Genomic DNA, 24,058 nt, shown 5'->3' on the forward strand with positions numbered 1-24,058 from the left:
AATGGATACGGTCTTATCTATTCGATAGAAAAAAATGCATACAAATAAAGAATAGTAATTCACCCTATCTTTACTGTATGTAAGGTGTCCCTCAGGGTTAAATTCTAGGCCCCCTGTTATTTTCACTTTAATTAAATGACTTGCCCAATGTGTGCAAAATGTGGACACAATTATATATGCTGATGATACGGTAATTTTTACACAAGCCAAAACTGCTGATGATGCAGCCCATCAGCTTTCATTGGCATTACATTATTTTAAAAATGGCTGAATGACTCATGCCTGTGCCTTAACGTTAAAAAGACCGTATCAATGTTTTTTAGTTAGTGTATTTACAAAAAGGGAAAAAACTATTAGTGTAATGGGTCAGTGCAATATCAGGACAGTCAGGGCATGTGTAATACTGGGGTTTGTGCAATATAATTGAGGTGTTTCCTTTACTGTTATCTATATTGTCCTCTGTTGTCCACTCTTCTTGTCATTGTTTGTTCTAATATGATGTGATCACTGTTTTTGTCCTTGTCACATGATCTGTGAATAGTGTCTCTGTATGTTTTTACTAATTTATCTGTAACACCAACCTGCCAGAGAGTCTGCAGATGGAAATGAGCCCAAGCCTATAATCTGGCATATTTACATTTGTTAAAATGTTCATTAATATGTATTGTCCCTCTTTCTAAATAAAAATAAATTAAATTAAATTCTATTAAAATGACCCTCATCCAGATCGCACTGCTTACAGGCATTTTCATAGCATAAAAAGATAGAGCTGGAGTCATTTAGATACCAGGGGAGGTACATTAAGTCTATATACTGTATAATTGAATGCAAAATTTGAACCAGGTGTGTGAATTTCTCCTATATTGGCTCCCTGTTAAATTCAGAATTAAATTCAAAATCCTGCTCCTCACAACGTCGTGAATCATCAGGCTCCATCTTTGTCTTTCCTGCTTCTTTAGTGCTCACAGTGAAATGAGTGTGTTCAGTTGTACGCCTGAAAGGGTGAGCATTCAACTGAGTTAAAGGAGTCTAACCATAGTAAAAGTATTTCCTTTGCAAACCCAGCATTTCATAAAGCTTTTGTATCAATATGTTTAAGTTCACAGGGTTGTTGGATTTGTAAATATATTCTGGCATATAAAAGATAAACATAAAGTAACAATAAAAATGCCCTGCAAAATGCTACCTAGCATTAGCACAACGTCACTACCTGTAGCTTGTGCAGTATAAAATAACATTATTAAACTTTTAATTTAATTATGCTAAATGTATATGGTGCATTTGAAATTGTGAAGTAGTTGATGACTGATTCAATTTCAATTGATTTCAATTATATTAGTTCAATAAGGATAAGGTTTATATGTACATGTGTATATGTGGCGGATTTTAATCTAAAAAAGGGGAGGGTAGGTAGGCCTCCCAGCACTCCTGTCTACTTTCTTCATCTCTGTATCCCATTTTTCTTCCCCCTTTTTTCTTTTCCTAACCTCTTCATTTAAATACTTTTTAAGACTCTGAGTCAAGTGCTTGTACTGCATTACTGGACTGTTCTGAACGTCTTAAATCCCCTTATTGATGAAGCAAACAGCGAAGTGAAGCTTTACAAAAGTAAAGACTTAACAAATGAGTTGGGGCAAACTAAACTGAATGAAAAACAAAAACAAACAACCCCCCCAGAATAAATAAACTAATAAAAAATCGAAAGCTATAATACCTCTGTTCGTCGATACTGTGTCTTGATAATGCTCTCTTGCCTTATTTTATATCCATAGCTTCCGTACTTTTGTACATTTAAGTGTGATTTTACTTGAGTGAGCTTGTCCACTCATCGAGCCTACAAGTCATCACTCAGGGCCAGTGTTGTCCATTAACCTGCCTGTGTGAGCATCAGAAACATGGCGGAAAGCGAGTTGAACGTTGACAGCCTCATCTCTAGATTACTGGAAGGTAGGTTAGCATTTGTGATCTAGCGTCTTTATGTAAATTTATTCGGGGAGGAGAAAAAGGCTATCTGGAGGTTCTTGTTTGTAACCAGGAACTTCACGACATGTTTCGAAAGCATTTCGCCATCGCATCCTTAGCTGTCTGTTTTTCATCGGCATCAAGCCTTAAGCTAACCGCCGCGTTAAAAAGCTACGGTAAACGTTCGACCCAAATAGTGTGGCATCACTCTATCTGTTCGTTATTGCTGGTTAATGCTAGTTTTGAGATTGTGTGGAAAATAAGAGTGATGTCAAATTGGCTTGCTGTTGCCCGATAGGGATAGTGAAAGCTAATTAAATTAAGTAGTCATATAAGTTGAGGGTTTAACAGCACCTCTTTTGTTGTAGTGGGTGCTGGTTAATATTTTTCTTATGTTGGGGAACGGGAAGAACTGTGAAATTTTATGGTTTCTTAGTAACACTAATTGTTCTCGTTCCCAAGGCAGGTAACTAAGTCGGCTACCTCTGCGGACACACCCCCTTTACGTAGGGGATCACTAAAGCCTGCACGGCTAATGAGCCTTTGCTAATTTAAACAGTAAACCAGTGTATTCCCTAGGCTGTACCTGGGGTGGGAATCAACTCAGTCCACTAGTACTGTTCTGAGGTATTAGTATTTCCCACAGTACCTGATACTTTTAAATAAAGCAATTCCATAACATTTAAGAAAACGAGAATCTTGAGTTATTAGTTGCTGTACAATGCATAATTTAAGAGCTAAAATAAATGAAATGTATCAATAAAAATGACGTATTCGATTGATTAAAAAAGTGTCTTAAATGAAAACAAAATAAACAAAACTTAAAATTTAATTGTATTTTCGGTCCAATTTCTAAAAGCTGAAAAAAAACCTGCGTATGATACCCAGAATTATAAAGTAGTTTAAATAAACCCCACATCCATCAGTGTAAGTAAAAGTGAAGTGAACTTCTTTTACCTTTCACCCTAATCTTTTCATTTGCTCATAACAATTCAGTATTATTTTTGTTGTTGCTTGCCTGAAACCAAATAAAGAATGGTATACGGAAAACAATAAATAATATCTGGTTAAACATCCTGCTTATTGGCAGATGCACTTTGTGGTTATGGAAAAACCAATGATATGCAAAATCATTGTTACTGTCTTTACACTTCAAAATTTATTAAATCCTTCAATTCCATCTACTTTAATGCATGTCATGAACTAATTTTGGATGTATTTGTTCTGCACATACTGAAATTTGTGCATTTAACATCTGCAGGAAGAATGATAGTATTTAACATTACTAGAACTCCACTGTAATTAAAAATCAGCATCATGCTAATTTATTACAAATCTTTATTGTTTTTAATCTGTGGTTACCATTATGGGTTTAATGTGCAACTTGTACCTACTGTCAGTTTTTCAATAACATTTGTGAGTAAGCTTTCAGCTTTGGCTAGCGCTACCACATTTCTAAACAACCTTGTTTTTTTTTCTTCATACATTAATCTGCCCTCTAGACTAGACCGCCTGCGCTCACTCACTCATAAACTTCCAACTGAGCCAACAAGCTGTTCATTCCTGATCTTGCCAGTTCATAACAACCCATGTTGACTGGAGTAAATGGCATATTTGGCCAGTAGCAAAGCAAAACTTGGTGATCAGATTTCTTTCATCTGTGGTGCAAATGTAAATAAAAGACAAAACTTGTGACTTGAACATACAATTTTTTTTTATTAATAGTTTTGTTTAATATAAATGTTTTGGGAATTGGTGATATGAATGAAATGTTTTTCTTTTTCTGTTTTAATCACAATAATGATATGTGTGTTACTTTTTACCTTGTAGTGCGAGGATGCCGTCCAGGGAAGATCGTACAGATGACAGAGGCTGAGGTGCGGGGGCTCTGCATCAAGTCCAGAGAGATTTTCCTCAGTCAGCCAATTCTTCTTGAACTTGAGGCTCCACTCAAAATCTGTGGTGAGAACCCACCTATATCCCCAGAGGGCATTTATATACATTGTTTTTATTTGTTCACTACATTTACAATGCTTATGGGTTGAATTGAGCAAAAATCCACTTGGATTTGTCTTATATGTTTTAAGTCCCTTCACAGCAAGACAGTCCACCCCACAATGCTGTTATTTTTGCTCCAGGTTAACCATATTTAGATTCACAGTAGTTCACTGTAGCACAGAAACTGCATTAGTGAAGATTATGAATAACTGCCTTATTGCCTCTGACACTGCACTTACCTGTGTGCTTGTCCTGCTTGATCTCAGTGCAGCATTTGATACAGTTGAGCTTAATATTTTACTACACATTTTATAAATATGTTTATAAATATGCCATTCTTTTTCAAATATATCTGTATAATCACAAGAGATCAATAAACTGTAGGTAAAAATTTTAATTTCAGGTGATATCCATGGGCAGTACACAGACTTGTTAAGGCTATTCGAGTATGGAGGTTTTCCGCCAGAGGCCAACTATCTGTTCCTGGGAGATTACGTGGATAGAGGGAAGCAGTCATTAGAGACCATTTGCCTTCTTCTCGCTTACAAGATCAAATATCCAGAAAACTTCTTCTTGCTCAGAGGGAACCACGAGTGTGCCTCCATCAATCGCATCTACGGCTTCTATGACGAATGTAAGTTGAAAAATCAGTGCTTGCCTGCATCTGAATACTGTTAGATTTAAATTCTGTTAATTTAACTTGATGGTTACAGTTTCATAGATGTAAAGATTAGCTGCTTCTGTGGTTTGTATCGATACAAACTGAAGAACTATTTTCCTTTCTCTTTCTGTTATTCAATGGAAATAAGCACTATGGCAATAAATTATGTGTAAAAGACAAAAATGTTTGATCAACATTGGATTTAATCCTTAACATTCTCTAGTGCTTACTGCACTAGAGAATACAACTCATGATTATTAAAGTAATCTGATAATGATTAAACTTCAAAACACATATTGAATTTTCTGAAAGCTAAAAATGTGAAAAGTGAACATTTCTGGTTGTGAGATAACGGAGGTTTTCATGGATGTAAAATAACACACCTGAATTGGAAATTGTTTTTGGTTAAATTTTCCTCAGGCAAACGCAGGTTCAACATAAAGCTCTGGAAGACATTCACAGACTGTTTTAACTGTCTGCCCATTGCTGCGATTATTGATGAGAAGATTTTCTGCTGTCACGGAGGTTTGTGAAACATCTGTTATGTGGGAGGTAACAAAGTACGGCTGAATAATTTGTCTCCGTGAATTAAAAGTGTGCCTCTAAATAGGCAGTGAGTGATCATATAGAATTACTCCATTTATCATTCTTAGATATTTAAATGCATTTGAGGGCTCAGCTAGTAATATATCTTGTTACTATTGCATTAACTTAACATATTTTACTAACTACAGTAAATACTTGGTAATTCATGACATTAGTCAACTTTGTTTTTGTCATGTCTAAATTTTTTACTGATGCATGTAGTAAATACGGTCTTCTTTTGCTCAGGACTGTCACCTGATCTGCAGTCCATGGAACAAATCCGACGTATTATGAGACCCACTGATGTCCCAGACACAGGTCTGTGTTTAAGTTAATAGATTCATGAAGATCATCATATATATCTGTAGTCATTTCCCACTGTGTAAAATTATGAATACATTGCCACCTACTGCTTTAGCATGTAGACTGTATATAAAGGATGGACATAGCTTTGAGGTTTAAAGAGTAAAGCCATTGTCATAGTGCCTTAAGCCCCATCCAGATATGAAACGATTTGCTCATGGTGCCTTGCTTTGTAGCTGACAGATGCTCATTACAGGACATTTTAGGCTCTGGTTGTCTAGGTAACTCTCTTATGTTTTTACCACCCCCTTATGTCAGTCAGCACTTTCTTTGTTCCCACTCAGAGCTGTTTAGATCACTCACCTCAGAGATGAGGAAAAATGTAACTCAGGAGTGGTCCACTTCATGTCCTTAAGTTTTTTCATCTGTTGTCATTTGAAGCATCTGACTGTTAATGGCATTCCTGGATCTTTGCTTTCCATATCGCTGTTAGTTGTTCCATTTTGAACCCCCATTTAGACTGAATTTTTACAATGGCCAGTCAGGGTGACCATACCCATCACTTCTGGTAATTCCATCACATAGCCACGCCCATTTATGGTCACTGTCACGGTACACGTAGCTACCGCCACATCAGCACTGATATATGAGAGGACAAGTCAAAACCAGAAATTTTAAAACCTTTTTTTCTCCTTTTTTTTTTTACAAAAAGTGTCTTATTCCAGCTTCAGCAGCTGGAGGGCTGTGCTGCTCAAATCAACTAGTAATGTCAATTTGAGGTCGACTTTGCTGGATGGTACCATAAACACTTTTGTGATGAGGTTATGGTCTTGCTGACTAGTTTCAGTTATGTACGGTTTAGGGTGAGCCTGACTTGTGACTGACAAGTCTCTACTGTATCAGTGCATGGTGACAAGTTTGGATTTAAAACACCAAGATGTCGCTCAGAAACAAGTCTTCACAACAGTTTCACTAACCAACAGGTGAAATGTCAGTTTTTTAAACACACAATTACATGTAGAAGTTTACAAAAATAGGCACTTGTCGGTGGGTAACTGCTCAACTCGACTGCACTGCTGACCTAAATGTGCCACATTCCAGGCTTGCTGTGCGACCTGCTGTGGTCTGATCCAGACAAAGATGTCCAGGGCTGGGGTGAAAATGATCGGGGCGTCTCCTTCACCTTTGGGGCTGATGTGGTCAGCAAGTTCCTCAACCGCCACGACTTGGACCTCATCTGTCGAGCACATCAGGTAACACTCAAGCTACTTGATGACATACAACTGTATTAAAATGGCTCAGCTGATAATTAAACTTCCATTTGTTAATGAAAACAAGTTTGGTCAGTTTTAATTGAATTAAATCATTTTTATTTATTACAGCTCGAAAGTGAAAACAGAGCTGATCATTTTGTATGCAAAACATGTTCCCTAAATATTCTTGAATGACTTACAACCACCAAGTAGAAAGTATTTTTGGCTTACTGAGTGGAACATTAAGCTACCAAAACAATCTTTAAAAAAAAACAAGCCTTAAAAATAACTGAATTGAATTGATTACCAAAATAGGTGCCAGTTAATTTTCAGTCAGTCATCTTGTATTAATCCTGCCACACCACAGGTTGTTGAGGACGGTTATGAGTTCTTTGCAAAGCGGCAGCTGGTGACCCTGTTTTCTGCTCCCAATTACTGTGGGGAGTTTGACAATGCAGGCGGCATGATGAGCGTGGACGAATCACTCATGTGTTCTTTTCAGGTAGAGCGTGTTAATTTTGATGGCACATTAAATCTCCCTTAAATCCTCTGTAGGCTTATGTCAACACTGCTATCTGTTCTTTTCAGATCCTGAAGCCGTCAGAGAAAAAAGCTAAGTATCAGTATGGAGGGGTGAATTCAGGACGCCCTGTCACCCCACCTCGTACCACTCAGGCACCTAAAAAGAGGTGAGCAGCTGGCCCCGACTCTCCTGCTCCTCCTCTGGCTGGGCTTTGGCCCACATCCCTGCAGGCTGCCTCAAACACTCCAGCCTTCTCAGTCAGTTTATTCATGTGTAAATAAAAACTCAAAGAGAGGGTTTTTTGTTTTGCTTGTTCTGTGGGTATTTTTATGAATATGTGAGTGATTTTTCTTTTTTAATGCTACAGTATGTATTTACTCAGCTCATTCAGGAATATTAACACCAACCTTTTTTCGAAATGGGCGAGATGCTTCTTTGCCTTCAGATTTAAAAAAAAAAAAAAAAAATCGTGGTTTTGTAAATGCATGCACGCTTGTGTGATTGAGATGAGCTCTTTGTTTAAGCAATGTGTAAAATCAGCACTCTCCCAGCCTACAGGTCCGAATAATTCCAGTCTCATCTCGATTCCCACTGTGTTATCTCAAGTATTACACTGGTTAAATCGTTAAACATTTTGGGAAATATGCTCCTTTGTGTTCCTGCAAACTATCAGGTAAGACTTCTCACCTGTTAAATATGGCTTTCATAGCTTAGCACAAGGGCCTGAAATCACTCTTCAGACTTCCCAGTATAAAACTTAAATTGACAGATCTCTTGTTAAGGACACATTGCATCTCAATACTTGTCACGCTTTCAAAAGTATGGATGTGCTCTCAAGGAATGGCTGTTTGTTGCATTAGTGCATTTCCCACCATCACGGGTGTTAGTTTGCAAAACAGATGTGCCATGAGCACAGAGCCATTAATTAAGACACAAATTGTTGTGCTTCCAGTCTGAAAGTGCAAAAGACTCTGGAGACACTCAGGACTAACAATTTTAAGTTTTCCTAATTGATACTTTGAGGCTTTAGTTGTGCTTTTAGGTGTTGGTTTGGTTTAGGCAGCAAAAATATTTGGTTAGATTTAGGAAAAGATCATGGGTTGGGTTTAAACAGGTGTAAATGGTAAATGGCCTGTATTTATATAGCGCTTTACTAGTCCCTAAGGACCCCAAAGCGCTTTACATATCCAGTCATCCACCCATTCACACACACTGGCGATGGCAAGCTACATTGTAGCCACAGCCACCCTGGGGCGCACTGACAGAGGCGAGGCTGCCGGACACTGGCACCACCGGGCCCTCTGACCACCACCAGTAGGCAACGGGTGAAGTGTCTTGCCCAAGGAAACAACGATCGAGACTGTCCAAGCCGGGGCTCGAACCGGCAACCTTCCAATTACAAGGCGAACTCCCAACTCTCGAGCCACGATCGCCCCAAATGTTGTAGCAAATGTTTTAAAGCAGCGCATGTGGGCACAAGAGGTACTTCCAACTGAAGTGCATTAAATTCAGTGCTGGGGTAAGTGTCAACAAAAAGGACAATTTGTGTTCACAATTAGTCGTTTGTCTACTCCTTCAGGTTTTGCAGTGAGACTGAGCTGCAGGGTAGCATGAGCAAAGTATCTACCAGGTCGATTGTTAGATTTAGCTCCTCGAGTACTATTTTGTTTTTTTTTTAGGTTTATTCACAAATTAAATTTGAATTTGATTGCAATCAAATTTGGACTACCTTCTTAAAATTCACATACTATATAAGTATGGTGTACAGCATTAAAGTTGACTCAAAGAACGCCTTTAAAATTAGTGTGGGTTTTTTTTTTTGTTCGTCCAGATAAACCAAATATTGTTAACGTTCTTGTTAATATTATTGGGCTTTGGAGGTGCTGATATGTTGATTTTGTTGTATTTGATCTCTGCTAGTCATGCTAGACACTTGATTCCAGTCTTTATGCTAAGCTCTGTTAGCTGTACCTACAGTCCCAAACAACACAACAAACGAACCGTTAATCAATTCACCATGAATTTCACACTTAGCAGGTACGGCCAAAGCATATTTCCCATAATGTTGAATTTTATCTTTAAATGTGACAGCTAAGACTTTTCTCACGACTCAAGAATGTTTTCTTCCTATGGAGATGCCAATAAAATCCAGAGACTTTTATGATGTTAGTGCAATAAACATTGCTAGAAATTTTGCTGTATGCAAGCACAAGTATGTGAGAGGGCTATTAAAGCCTCTTAATTTCAAAAAGATGCCAACTTGTGCTAAATCTTTAGTTGGGCATTTGTATAAAGCCGATGCTCCTCGTAGTGTTTCAAGTCCATTTTTCCACAACTCATACTGTACTGTGTACATTTTTAATCCCTCACATCACTGAACAAGCATTAGTGGGTGTTTCCATTGTTGGTATAAAATATCGATAAAGCAACATTGTAAATGGTTCCTTTTTTGCTTCTGAAGTAAAAATCCAGACATCATGGACCCACACCGCTCAGAGAGCACTTTGAGTGTGTGTCCTTTAGTCTGATAAATACAGTAAATGTGTAGAAAAGTAGACAGATGTGCCAGTGTGAAAAAAGAGAAATAGAAGGTAAGAAAATGAAGAACACGGCATCTTGTTAGATACAAGACGAGGTTTCAAATACAGGATTAACTAGTCGTTGTCAGTTTATTTTTAGTGTTCACAGCTCAGTTGTATGTTTGTTCTTCACAGCAGTGGGGTTTGACCATTGCCCTCTTTCACTGTCCAGAATGCATTTTCTGTTACTGTGTGTAAAAAGAGGGTAAAATGTATCAAGTCAAGATGCCTGCATTTTGTTTGTTGTTGGCATTGCATTACGTATAGACTGTTCCGACTTTGTGGTTACCGAATCAAGTACAGTACATCATTTCCAACTCACTAACCAACATTTAACCTTCAGATCTTGCCTTTTGCCTTGTAAATCTATTGGTCTTCAAGTTGAGAAACCGTATGTTAAGATGTTCTGAGATTTGTACAAGTTTGTTTCAAATGAGTGAAATAAATGGAAGTGCTGTTAAGCCTGCTTTAATACTTGTGTCTGATTCATTAAATTAGTGCAGATCATAGTGGTAGTTTGGTTAGTCTGCTGACACTCAGAAATCACGGTGATTTGTTTTAGGCACAGGAACACAGAATACCCTCAATACTGCTGTTACTAGTTACATTTAAAAATTAGATACACCAGTCAAATAATGTGGTTAATAAAAAAACAAAACAGTGATTTTACACTGTATGTTTTGACAACATAAAGACAAACCTCAGTCTGACTTGAGAGCTTGCAGCACTGACTGTGGTACTCTGCTGACGTAGTACTTGTGGTTACGGAGTGTAGCAAGAACCCCGGCAGAGTTCATGTGCTTTACACTAGCATCATAGCGGTATGCATTTCCATGCATATCAGTCAGTTTACCTGCATTAGAAAAAGAGATGATCAGGAAATATTTGGGAAACGATTTTAGAAAGTGGTTTAAACCCTAAAAAAAACAGTGTCTATACATGACATTATGTTGCTATATGATTAAACGTTTTCACCTCCAACAGCATGCAGGATTGCTTCAGGAGCACAAGTGTCCCACTTCTTGCACCCTGGACTAGCAAAGACATAGGCAGAAGCTTTTCCTTCAACAAGCTGGATAATCTGCAGGTAGAGAAGCACGGACAGAAAAATGTACGTTCAGTCTCTCTGTGTAGAATTTATCTATGTACAGTGGGGCAAAAAAGTATTTAGTCAGCCACCGATTGTGCAAGTTTCCCCACTTAAAATGATGACAGAGGTCAGTAATTTGCACCAGAGGTACACTTCAACTGTGAGAGACAGAATGTGAAAAAAAAAAAAAAAAATCCATGAATCCACATGGTAGGATTTGTAAAGAATTTATTCGTAAATCAGGGTGGAAAATAAGTATTTGGTCAATAACAAAAATACAACTCAATACTTTGTAACATAACCTTTGTTGGCAATAACAGAGGTCAAACGTTTACTATAGGTCTTTACCAGGGGCCTGTTCTTCGTACGTCGCTTACTACATCCAAGATCAAATGACACATCCAAGACCAAACCATCGCGCTAACCGTGAGCTCGCTAATCCGGTTCCCCGAACACACCTGCTGTTGACGATTAGTACAGCTGGACACAGTAATGTGACATCACTGGGTGTCGTAAAAGGGGCTACGCATCGATAGTAGAAACATTGATCGGCAACCCGCTGATTGGTCGGCGAAAATGTCGAAGGAGCGCGCTCGGTATTTTCCGGCAGCAGAGCAAGAACTCATGAGTGAGGGATTTCAGGAGTTTCAGAGTTTAATGAAAACGCAAGAGAACACTGCAAAGGCTGAAAAAGCAAGGAGAGAGGGCTGGCAGAAAGTTGCTGACAAATCAAACTCGTAGGTAATTTAATAATAATAATAATAATAATAATGGATTGGGTTTATATAGCGCTTTCCAAGGCACCCAAAGCGCTGTACGATACCACTATTCATTCACTCCCACATTCACACACTGGTGGAGGCAGCTACGGTTGTAGCCAGGCTGCCATATCGCGCCATCGGCCCCTCTGGCCAACACCAGTAGGCGGTAGGGTAGAGCTATCATATGACACTATATTGTCCAATATCATATGGCATTATATTATAATATGTTATATTATATCCCCTTTCACATTAGAGCCACAACAGGACCCACAAGAACATGGGAACAAGTAAAAGTGGAATACAGGAGTATTCTACAGAATGGTAATATTTATCTCTTAGATTGCTTTTCGTCTCTTGGCAAGGTAATACTGGCCTGTAATACTCTGTTCATAACAGCAACCAAGAAAAGGGCAGAGGAAAAAAAGACAGGTGGTGGTCCTGCACCCCCTCGTCAACAAGTTGGTTAAGTAAATAATACCCTCACGGGAATATCGATATCTCTCAATGAGCACACTGTCGCGCTGAGCTAAAGGATCCTGTCTATCCCGCAATATACGCTGAATTCTGAGGACTCTCCTTATCAATCTTGCACCTTCCGCAATGGGTTGGTCGCGTATACGGACAGGACATGGCTGCGACAGGCTTCCCAAATCCACCTTCGCTTTTATAGCCGTGGTCTCTCATCTTGATTACACGAAGTAATTTACAATTACTACTCTGAAATATGAATTACATCTGTAATAATCACATACATGTAATAGAATGTTAATAGTACATTTCCCTTTTTTAGGAAATGACCTGTATGTATCTGTGTGACATCAATAAAAGGATCAAGTGCTGCATTATCTTTAGTTACATTGATGTTATTTATTTATGGTGAAACAGTGGTGGAATATCGCTGTTGCTTTCGTATGAATGAAGCGGACATACCTGCGTGGCCGCGATCTAATCCTGTTTACATAAAGTAAACCTGCTCCCGAGCAGGTTTACGCTTACGGCTCTGTTGCTATGACAGCAAGTCCCGGATGAGCTTCGGGGAACCGAACGATCCAGGATCACGCAAAATCGTCAACAATCTAATCCAGCTAACTTACTTAGCGAGGTACGAAGAACAGGCCCCAGGTTTGCACACACAGTAGCTGGTATTTTGGCCCATTCCTCCATGCAGATCTTCTCGAGAGCAGTGATGTTTTGGGGCTGTCGCCGAGCAACACGGACTTTCAACTCCCGCCACAGATTTTCTATGGAGTTGAGGTCTGGAGACTGGCTAGGCCACTCCAGGACTTTCAAATGCTTCTTACGGAGCCACTCCTTTGTTGCCCGGGCGGTGTGTTTTGGATCATTGTCATGTTGGAAGACCCAGCCTCGTTTCATCTTCAAAGTTCTCACTGATGGAAGGAGGTTTTGGCTCAAAATCTCACGATACATGGCCCCATTCATTCTGTCCTTAACATGGATCAGTCGTCCTGTCCCCTTGGCAGAAAAACAGCCCCATAGCATGATGTTTCCACCCCCATGCTTCACAGTAGGTATGGTGTTCTTGGGATGCAACTCACTATTCTTCTTCCTCCAAACACGACGAGTTGAGTTTATACCAAAAAGTTCTACTTTGGTTTCATCTGACCACATGACATTCTCCCAATCCTCTGCTGTATCATCCATGTGCTCTCTGGCAAACTTCAGACGGGCCTGGACATGCACTGGCTTCAGCAGCGGAACACGTCTGGCACTGCGGGATTTGATTCCTTGCCGTTGTAGTGTGTTACTGATGGTGACCTTTGTTACTTTGGTCCCAGCTCTCTGCAGGTCATTCACCAGGTCCCCCCGTGTGGTTCTGGGATCTTTGCTCACCGTTCTCATGATCATTTTGACCCCACGGGATGAGATCTTGCGTGGAGCCCCAGATCGAGGGAGATTATCAGTGGTCTTGTATGTCTTCCATTTTCTGATGATTGCTCCCACAGTTGATTTTTTCACACCAAGCTGCTTGCCTATTGTAGATTCACTCTTCCCAGTCTGGTGCAGGTCTACAATACTTTTCCTGGTGTCCTTCGAAAGCTCTTTGGTCTTGGCCATGGCGGAGTTTGGAGTCTGACTGTTTGAGGCTGTGGACAGGTGTCTTTTATACAGATGATGAGTTCAAACAGGTGCCATTCATACAGGTAACGAGTGAGGGACAGAAAAGCTTCTTACAGAAGACGTTACAGGTCTGTGAGAGCCAGAGATTTTCCTTGTTTGAGGTGACCAAATACTTATTTTCCACCCTAATTTACGAATAAATTCTTTACAAATCCTACCATGTGAATTCATGGATTTTTTTTTCACATTCTGTCTCTCACAGTTGAAGTGTACCTCTGGTGCAAATTACTGACCTCTGTCATCATTTTAAGTGGGGGAACTTGCACAATCGGTGGCTGACTAAATTTTTGCCCCACTGTAACTAGACAAAAGCATTCACTTTTCCAAGTTTTAATTTTAATAATGTAAAAGAAAAATCTCACTGCTTCATAATTCATTGGTCACCAATGCAAAAAAGTGAGTTCAATTTGTTAGCACTTTTTTTATATTGATTTACATCTTTCTTTTATTATTTATATAGTAACAACCTTCACCACCTTCATAATGGGGTGCTAAACTAAAGCAAAGAGCCTGCAACAATAGAGAGAAAACCACATTTACAACAATCTTCTATGAATGCTACTTTGCAATACTGGCAATCTTTTAATATAAAGAGAACGCCGGTTGGGGTGAGAGGAAAGAAGAGCAGAGAGAGCTGATAACCAATAAACTAAACAAAGCACAAACTCCAGGACGATACATAAAATAAAGCCATGGAGTAGTGGGATATAAATGCATGAAGGGTGCATTTGGTAGATTATGTGAGGTATGCCTGCAGACAAAGCCCTATGATAGCATAAGAAGAGCACAGGACCCTACTTTAACAGAACCTGTGGATTCAAAGCTTGTGATGGCACACGGGGAATCAATCAACTGACTGTTCATTCTATACGTGCAGTTTTTCTGTCTTGATGATCTCTGAAATTAAAGATAATGTTGATAAGTTTTAAAAAACCCTGCCCGAACAAGTACACAGAGTTGTTACCACTGTCAGAAGAAAATTTTAGATCCATCTTACCTTATTTCCAGCACCACCCACTCGTACAACTTCGTGAGGCTCCATGGCATCCACACAGTCTGTTACCAGCTTGTTGCTATGGGAACGGGTGGTGGTGACAATCCGTCTGTCACCTGGAACTTCCTGGAGCTGGAACCCAAAAGCGCCCAATCCCAGCATCCCCCACATGGTTCTTCCTAATTGTGTTCCTGCACCAAGCTGATGTTGAAAATGTCACAATTAACCTTACTCACTCAACTACTACAGACTGTTTCTGTTACATATATGTGCAGCTGCAAGAGTCCTACTGTGATATCATGCTTTTACATTCCCTAATGTGCACAACAATGAGACAAGCCCAGATATCAAACGGTGGAAAAGCAGGGGTTCAAGCAACTGGTTAAAAAGCTTAACGGAAGTGACGACATTCCAGGTAGAAAATATTTTTCAGTTTCAGTTTTATTGGGTGTCAATATCGTGCAGGTCCTGGAGAGTTACAAGGTTAGATTACTTTAGTTATTCTAAATTTAGAAGTTAAAAAGTTAATCATCATTAATATCATCATTGCAAATTTCATTGAACTATTGTGTTATAATTTTAAAGCTATATTGCTCACTCAGATGCTAAGCTGCTGGCCTATTGTTATAGCTTGCATGTAGATTTTTAATAAGCGAGCTATTCTATAATGCATCTCTAAGATGTACAATGCAATTCAGCAACTGAAGACTAAAATATGGCTCTAGTCAGCGTTTATCAGGAGAAGATGGGCCACAGCACAGCTGAGACTTCTAATTTTGCCTCTGAGAAGCCATCAAGCTCACCAGGTACAGCATGCTCAGTGGGTAAGAAAATCACATTATTTCCATCTCTGGTGACTCTTTCATCTGTGCAGCTTTTGTGCGCTGTTTTTAGTGCGTCTTGTGATGATTTTGTTGTGTACTATAAGGTGAATGATGTTTACAAAAAGTACTACAAAATAGCCGACACACTATATAGCAAAGCTGTTAGACAGTTTGAACATAGTTTTGATTTGGCTTGTACCTGGTAGTTGTAGAACGGCTGGTTGATCACGCCTGCGATGGCTTTGCCTCCATATGCAATCCCAATGAGCACTGTCACATTATCCAGGAGCCCTGAAGTCAGGAAGCAGCAGGATGTTAGCTGGAAGCCACTAAACGACATTACTGCACTTTCACTCATAAATATTTCTAGTGTGGCCATAATAATTAATATTCTGCAAGGCCCGGCTTAACCGTTGCCTTCCCATACAGAGAGCTGTGCTGTGAGGCTGAGGGGTGTCCAACCCTTTGTGTGGTGCCTGGGCCACAGCTTGGAAATGGAAACACCTCGATGCTAGGGTCAGCAGAAAGACAGCGGACAGGTGGATAAGCAGGAGCAGGGATGAACAAAGAAGAGGCAAAAAAAGTAGCAGTGAAGTTCTGAGAGCTGAGAACCAGAAAGCAACCAAGCAGGCTTGTGCACAGAGAGCTTTATGCAGCTGAATACACAGAGATGGGAGGAGATTTTTAAGACATGCTTCAGAAGAGCATACCTTCAGTATATTCCTTTGTGCCATCAAGAGGATCTACCCACACAACTATCTGAAATTCAGATAGACACATTCAGAACAAGTACGTATACACCGTAGGAGGTAAACAGTGTCCAAGCAACAACTGTACAACACTGATTTGTAATAGCAGAAAATACTTTTTTATTCAGGTGCTAAACCTCTGAAACTAAACCCACATGTGATTACCTCTTCTTCTTTCAGCTGGCTGTACTCAGGTGGACAACTTCTCTGAAGAATTTCCTCTGACTGGCCAGTCTCAATTAGATCTTCCTGTATCACTTCAGAAGGAAGATCCTGAACAAAGTATATAAATATTCATGAGCTTTGTCATAATACGAGGATGTTTTTAGGTCTAGGTATCCACAGCAAATAATTTGGCTAAATATTGTTGACACTTACCTCCTCTCCAATTATGGTGATTTTGGGGAAACGTTTGGACAGTGAAGCACAAATGCTCTGCTGTGCTAGTCTGTCTGCCAGTGTTTGCAGATCATTAGCGCCTGTCTGTGCAAAAGTAGAAACAGAAATGTTAAACTTATATGTTTAACCATGAGTGCAGCTAGTGTTGTTAAACCACAAAATGCACATAGTGGGGTCATACCTTTTCCACAATACCAAGTTCTCCACTGTGAAGGACCTTCCGTACAATGGTCCCAGCCTTTTCAGCCACAGCATAGGCTGAGGCCACCAGTCGCATAACAACAGCAGGACTTCCAGACATTGCTTTCTGGTTGGTGTAGGGCAGAAGAAAGTAAAACTCATAAAACTAGGAGTGATTTTGTTCATTATGCCAATCTGCTATAGCCAGGTTTAAAAACTCAAATGCATAGTACTCCAGTTGATAAATATAATATCTTAAATAAAAGATAACAATGATGACCCTTATTGTTATCTGACAGAGAAGCTCTTCTACCCCTATATACGGGAGGAAACAGGACTGGACAACCGTGAATAGGAAGGTTAACAACAAATCTCCAAAACAACTGAATGTGAAACTGCAGAACAGATTTGCTCCACTATCAAAGGACCCTGGATCTATATCGGACAACCATCCATCTAAAAGCAGCGAAATAAGGTCTGAAAATCTGTTGAAAAGTGAAAGGCCACAGGGAAAGCTAAAGGCTAGGCCTGAAACTCTGATTGTACATCCTTTACGGCAGAGTCACCCACAAAGGATGTGCGGTAAGAACACTAAAGTCCTCTGCTTTCCTAACGATATGGTCAACAACCTGAAGGAGAGAATTCTTCAAATTGCAGATGAATATCCAACTGTGACAAACATTGTTCTGCATACAGGGTCAAACGATGTGTCCAAACAACAGTCGGAGGTTCTGAAACTGGACTTTACTGGATTATTAAATACTGTAAACTCTCTGAATGCAGCTGTATTCATCAGTGGACCTGTACCGCCGGTCAGAGGAGGAGACGAGAGATTCAGCAGGTTGTTTACACTGAATAAATGGCTTATATCAGCATGTGCTGACCACTCAGTGCACTTTATCGACAACTTTAATATTTTTTGGGAACGCAGGCATCTGTTCAAAGCAAATGGATTTAATTTTAACAAGTCAGGGGTGAAACTGTTCACCTCCAACTTGTTTTATTCCATACGTCATCCATCCGTGCTTGGTGCCAAGGCTGAGATAAACGAGGAGTTATCTCATAAAGAGGAACAAACAGTACTCCAAGAACAGACAAAGCCCAGCAGAAACCTTGAGGAGGAGCTCCATTTGCCCCCACCCGGGAAGAGCCTCAGAAAGGAGAGACATCCATGGCATCTGAGGAAGAGCCTCAGAAAGGAGAGACATCTAAGGCAAGAAGAGGGGTCCCTATTTGCCTCCAACTCTCTCAACAACACCAACGACCAGGACAAGGGACCACGACCTTCCCCAGTCCCCCAAACCCCTGACAGGCCATCACCCTCCTCCCCCTCCCTTTCTCCCTCCTCCCCACACCTGAAATTCACTGAGGAGATGATGGAGCGGGTCAATGCTGGGCTCAGATCTACCCCCCGTCCCAATCCCTTTTTGTCCCCCATAAACCCCCCACCAGAGCGGCCAAAGGTTCGCCATCGAGCCCCACCCTCAACAGAGCAATCGAAGTCACATTGCCCAGCCTCGCCCCCCTTAGTTCCTCTTCATGCCCTGTCTCCGCAGTCTGATGCGTGATGTGTGAAGGGTCCGGGCTGTGAGGATTATGGCAGTGATGACTTTTCCCAGGAGAAGCTGGGACCCTGTTTACTAGAAGGTTTTAAAATTTCTGTACTTTTAGGTGACAGGAGACATGTGGCCTGGTCAAAACACAGAGAGCTGCACTCTAAAAGATCTTTAAACATAGTAAACATACCTTGTGTGCCACAGACTGCTCCCAAACACGAGGAGACAAGTAATACCTCTAAAACACTTAAGTTGGCTTTATTAAACATTAGATCTCTAGCTGGGAAAACATTTTTAATTAATGATTTAATCACTGAGCACAGCCTTGATTTTATGTTTTTAACTGAAACTTGGTTGGACCAAAGTAACAGTGGAGCTGTTCTCATCGAGACGACCCCTCCTAACTACAGTTTTATCAGTGAGGTCAGGGCGAGCAGGAGAGGAGGAGGGGTTGCTGTCTTATTTAATGAATCATTTCAATGTAAGCAGCTATCTCCTGGAAGTTTTCAGTCTTTTGAATATGTGGCTTTACAGCTGAAGGCCCCATCCAAAGTTGTGTTTCTTAATGTTTACAGGCCTCCCAAATACTGCACAGACTTTTTTAATGACCTCAGTGAACTGCTGTCTGTGATCTGTGTTGATTTTGACTGTGTAATTATTGCTGGGGATTTTAACATTCATGTGGACAACCCTCAGGACAAAGGGACTAAAGACCTGAGTAACACTCTGGGCAACTTTGGGCTGACTCAGCATGTAACAGAGGCCACACATAATAGAGGACACACTCTTGACCTACTGATCTCCAAAGGCCTGAGCATTTCAAAGGTTACTGTGTCTGATGTGGGCCTGTCTGATCATTACTGTGTTTTCTTTGAAAGTAAAATCTCAGCCCACACAAATATATCAACAACAGTGATCACAAAACGGTGTATAACTGAACACAGTAGTGCAATTTTTAACCAGGTCTTCCCATTAACACCTGACCTGCCCAGAGGGTCAGTCAATGAGCTCATCAATAGCTTCAATGCTAACATGTTAAATGTAATGGACACTATTGCTCCCATTAAGGTGAAGGTTATCTCTGGAAGGAAAAAGTCTCCATGGAGAAACTCCACACTGGTGAAAAAAGAAAAAAGAGAGTGTAGGAAAGCTGAGCGCAGATGGAGAAAAACAAACCTCCAGGTTCATTATGACATTTATAAAGAGAAACTTCACAATTATAATTTACAACTGAGGAATGCAAGGAGGTCCTACTTCTCTGACATCATCACTAAAAACAGCCATAATGCTCGGGTCTTATTTTCTACAGTTGACAGGCTAACAAACCCTCCTGTGTCAGTGGCAGCTGAACTTCATTCGACCATGGCCTGCAATGACTTTGCCAAATTCTTCACTGAAAAAATCCAAAAAATTAGACAAGCAATTGGTACATCAACAGCAGATCCAGGATATGTACTGTGTCCACCAAAAAACTGTTTAAACACCATGAAACAGTTTCAACCTATTAACAGCAAAGACCTGGAGGACATCTTAGGTAAACTGAACTCCTCCTCCTGCTGTTTAGATGTCCTGCCAACAAGTTTTTTCAAAAAGGTCTCAAAGACTTTAGAGTCAGACCTGTTACAGATCGTCAACTTTTCTTTATTATCAGGTGTGTTTCCAGAATCACTAAAAACTGCTGTAATCAAACCTATACTGAAAAAGGACAATCTTGACAAGACACAAATGAACAACTACAGGCCGATCTCAAATCTCCCGTTTTTAAGTAAGATCATTGAAAAAGCAGTTTCTCAACAGCTCAGTTACTTCTTAAAACAGAATAATTGCTACGATGCCTTCCAGTCAGGTTTTAGACAGAACCACAGCACTGAAACCGCTCTGACCAAAGTGTTTAATGACATATGTCTGAAAACAGACAGTGGAAAAATGTCAGTCCTAGTTTTACTGGATCTCAGTGCAGCATTTGATACAGTTGACCATAACATATTACTCAAACGACTGGAGAACTGGACAGGTCTTTCAGGAACTGTACTAAACTGGTTCAAAACATACGTAGAAAACAGGAAATACTTTGTATCAATAGGTAACTTCACATCTGAGCAGACAAGTATCACATGTGGAGTTCCCCAAGGTTCCATCTTGGGACCCCTTCTGTTTAACATCTACATGCTCCCACTGGCACAGATTATAAACAACAACAAAATAAACTATCACAGCTATGCAGATGACACACAAATATATATCACAATGTCACCAGGAGACCGAGGCCCTGTACAGGCTCTTGGTAAATGCATTGAGGAAATCAATGACTGGTTGTGCCACAATTTTCTCCAGCTAAACAAAAACAAAACTGAGGTAATAGTCTTTGGCGCCAAAGAAAAACAATTACAGGTCACCAGAGAACTTCAATCTATACATCTAAAAACCACAAACCAGGCGAGAAATTTGGGTGTAGTGATGGATGTAGACCTAAACTTAGAAAAACACATTAAGACAATAACAAAGTCAGCTTACTATCACCTCAAGAATATATCAAGGATAAAAGATCTGATGTCTCAACAGGACCTGGAAAAACTAGTCCATGCATTCATCTTTAGTAGGCTTGATTACTGTAACAGCATCTTTACAGGTCTACCTAAAAAAATCAGTCAGACAACTACAGCTCATTCAGAACTCTGCTGCTCGAGTCCTCACTAAGACCAAAAAAGTGGACCACATCAGTCCAGCTCTGAGGTCCTTACACTGGCTGCCTGTCCGTCAGAGGATAGACTTTAAAGTTCTGATGCTGGCCTATAAAGCTCTGAATGGTTTAGGACCAAAATACATCAATGACCTCCTGACCCAGTATGAACCTTCCAGATCCCTCAGGTCATCTGGATCCGGTCTTTTATCAGTTCCCAGAGTCAGAACCAGACACGGAGAAGCTGCATTCAGCTTTTATGCTCCTTATATCTGGAACAAACTCCCAGAAAGCCTCAGATCAGCTGAAACACTCAGTTTATTTAAATCCAGGTTGAAGACTCACCTGTTCTCAGCTGCATTTGAATAAAGCACCAAATCCACACTTTAAGCTTAAATTTCAAAACTTACATTTAACTACTGATTTTATCTACTGTTCTGATTTTATCTGTTTTGATTTTATATACTGTTTTGTTTGTTTGTTTGTTTGTTTGTTTGTTTGTTTGTTAATTAGTTAGTTAGTTTATTTGCTTGTTTTAATCAATTTTAAATCATGCTTTTTATTTGTTCTTGTTTCTAATGTCTCTGTAAAGCACTTTGAATCACCTTGTTGTTGAATTGTGCTATACAAATAAACTTGCCTTGCCTTGCCTTAAAATTAACAAAAAAATAATTCCTTTTTGGATTTATTCCTTAAAAAATAGCTGAAAAATACCAAATACTCTGGATAAGCAAATAGCTTTTACAATCCCCCAGTTAAATTAAAAGAATACATAGGATACTGCAGCTACAAGAGTTAATGACGAAGTTAAGCTGATCACAACACACTAATATCAGAAAAATAATAGTAGCTTCTTTTTGTTGTACATTTTTCTTATCTTAATGTACATCAAAAAAATATTTTTAGGTTATTTTAATAAGATTTACACATTCAAATGAAAATATTTAGCTAAAGGCAGTTGTCCCATTAATTCACAACAACACTAGTGCCATCATCTGCCAATATTTTTTAGCAAAGTGCTACAAGTCGAAAATGTCACTTTAATGTGATATAGATAGATAGATAGATATACATACACACACAGGTCAGACTGGTCTAAAAACAACTACTCAAGCAGGTCTTTCCACTCTCCACTCCCTATAATGCTAAAGGATGTGGATATCCCGAATATGGTCATCTGTGGCATAGGTTATGCTGTGGGTGCAGCAGCTGATTAATTGACTAATCATTCAGCTGTACTTTACTGTGTAAATCAATAATTTCTAGTATACCTTGTACTCATATGCATAAATTTGTAAAGTAATTAAACTGTTACACAAACATAAACATTACTCGCTGAAATATAGTGCAGTACAGGTATAAGGTCTCACAAATAGACAAGACTAAAGTTTAAGTATGTTAAGATTGCATTTTAGTAAGTACAGTACTAAATGTACTTAATAACAGCCTAACATTGATAGTTTAAAACTCAGTGAATGCCGTCTTTCGATAACCAGCTTCGTAGCTTAAATATTAAGTAGTTAACTTTGCATTTTAGAGTGATTAGTTTAGCTAAGTAACTAAAAGTCGGGTGTAAACGGAATTCTAAGTAAGCTCGTGCAGTTAAGGCTAATTAGCCACCATGCTATAGCTCAAAGCTAGGTGACTAAAAATCTAAAATGAAGAATATTAAAAAATATATCCTCTTAACTTTGATGAGTACTTACTGATGCTAACGCTGTGCAATAGCCACAGTTTTCCTGGACTGCACCTGGAGATTGTGAAGAAGGGAGATGCAGGAAGTGGTAGACCTTTTATCCCCACAAGATATGTACCCCCTCGCCCAAAAGACAAACTCTCAGCAACGTTTCAGAATGAACCCGTCAACAAATAATAAGAATGCCGACACGGATTAAAATACAGCGATTATCTCTCATATATGAATGTGTTTAAGTAATTCGAATTTGTATTACGCAAAACAACGTTAAATTTTGCTTAAAACTGGTCTAATCACAATGTAAAACCGTTACGGAAGTACCGGAATGTGGAGGTGAACCATTTCGCTTTTGCTCATGAAACACGTTTTCTCTGTAATGACAGATGTGACGGGTCAAAGTGCCCGCCGGTTTCGTCGAAGGGGAGGAAAGGAAGGACAGCCGTACAGTTTTTTGTTTAAATTTTATTTAACATTCAGTTTTCTTGACCGTAATTCTGTTTTCAGTGAGAAAGCTGTGTTTTGCATTTTAGAACTCCACTTCGTGAATCGCAAACACAATTTGTTATCGGACATCTGTACTTTTTTTCCCTCCTTCTAATTTTCTGTCATATGCAGCATTACAGTAGTGGATGTTCATGTGTCTGCACAAATAATCATTGAGAACCAAAAGCTGCTGCTTTAAATGCAGGGTTTCAGCACTTGTTGTACACTTGACCCTGTGTGATATCAATAAGACCACATACTTGGTCATCTCTAGTGAGTGCCCACATGCTTTTTCAATCATCTGTTTGACAGGAGCAACCAATCAGCAGTAAGGTCGCTTAAAGGCCTAGAATACAACAGATTATTTTGAGCTACTCTAGTAGCTAAAGAAAAAACACAAAGATGTAAAGTTAAGAAATTAAGATGTAAACCTAAAATAAAATTAAAGCTGCAAGCAGCGTTATGAGGGCCCTCGCACCCCCGGCACGTCGAGCCACTGCCAACACCTCAAACCGGCACGTCCGATGTGATGTCACATTGATGGATTTCATGCTTTTAATCACCAGCTAACATTTCATCTTATTCAACCAGGATTATAGTCATGCCACTAGGTGGCGCTCTAACCATTATTGACAAATAG

General features: G+C 39.7%; 2 protein-coding genes across 3 annotated transcripts; one reads left to right on the plus strand and one right to left on the minus strand.

Annotated features, from left to right (window-relative positions):
* The first annotated feature begins 1,695 nt into the window (after window positions 1–1,695).
* On the plus strand, window positions 1,696–10,336 carry LOC146692178 (serine/threonine-protein phosphatase PP1-beta catalytic subunit-like). Its single transcript, XM_085432181.1, has 8 exons — window positions 1,696–1,947; window positions 3,793–3,924; window positions 4,364–4,594; window positions 5,042–5,146; window positions 5,453–5,524; window positions 6,611–6,762; window positions 7,130–7,264; window positions 7,351–10,336. The coding sequence occupies exons 1-8, from the start codon at window positions 1,896–1,898 to the stop codon at window positions 7,453–7,455; spliced, it is 984 nt and encodes a 327-aa protein (XP_085288307.1). The 5' UTR covers window positions 1,696–1,895; the 3' UTR covers window positions 7,456–10,336.
* bpnt1 (bisphosphate nucleotidase 1) lies at window positions 9,974–23,294 on the minus strand. 2 transcript variants are annotated; one of them, XM_085432183.1, is made up of 10 exons: window positions 22,946–23,294; window positions 17,005–17,130; window positions 16,803–16,907; window positions 16,590–16,697; window positions 16,386–16,434; window positions 15,875–15,966; window positions 14,855–15,052; window positions 10,840–10,945; window positions 10,565–10,717; window positions 9,974–10,052 (listed from the first exon to the last, which is right to left on the minus strand). In XM_085432183.1, exons 2-9 carry the CDS (start codon window positions 17,122–17,124, stop codon window positions 10,566–10,568), a joined length of 930 nt encoding a protein of 309 aa, XP_085288309.1. In that variant the 5' UTR covers window positions 17,125–17,130; window positions 22,946–23,294; the 3' UTR covers window positions 9,974–10,052; window position 10,565. The 2 variants fall into 2 exon arrangements, with proteins under 2 accessions (XP_085288309.1, XP_085288308.1); XM_085432182.1 differs by lacking the exon at window positions 9,974–10,052 and having other exon boundaries at window positions 10,455–10,717; window positions 22,946–22,989; window positions 23,257–23,289.
* Between the last annotated feature and the right edge of the window lie 764 nt (window positions 23,295–24,058).

The sequence above is a fragment of the Copadichromis virginalis genome, linkage group LG15 (assembly GCF_057382275.1).
Source record: "Copadichromis virginalis isolate Kocher_CV1m ecotype Utaka linkage group LG15, C_Virginalis_male_GT1.1, whole genome shotgun sequence".
NCBI classification, from domain to species: Eukaryota; Metazoa; Chordata; class Actinopteri; order Cichliformes; family Cichlidae; genus Copadichromis; species Copadichromis virginalis.

Excerpts from the sequence above, each read along its gene's own strand:
- LOC146692178 (XM_085432181.1), top strand. The coding sequence starts at position 1,896 with ATGGCGGAAAGCGAGTTGAACGTTGACAGCCTCATCTCTAGATTACTG. Across the intron at positions 1,948-3,792 it reads CATCTCTAGATTACTGGAAG|TGCGAGGATGCCGTCCAGGG; the intron begins GTAGGTTAGCAT and ends TTTACCTTGTAG. Across the intron at positions 7,265-7,350 it reads CACTCATGTGTTCTTTTCAG|ATCCTGAAGCCGTCAGAGAA; the intron begins GTAGAGCGTGTT and ends TGTTCTTTTCAG.
- bpnt1 (XM_085432183.1), bottom strand. The coding sequence starts at position 17,124 with ATGTCTGGAAGTCCTGCTGTTGTTATGCGACTGGTGGCCTCAGCCTAT. Across the intron at positions 16,908-17,004 it reads AACTTGGTATTGTGGAAAAG|ACAGGCGCTAATGATCTGCA; the intron begins GTATGACCCCAC and ends ACTTTTGCACAG. Across the intron at positions 10,718-10,839 it reads AATCCTGCATGCTGTTGGAG|GTAAACTGACTGATATGCAT; the intron begins GTGAAAACGTTT and ends TTTCTAATGCAG.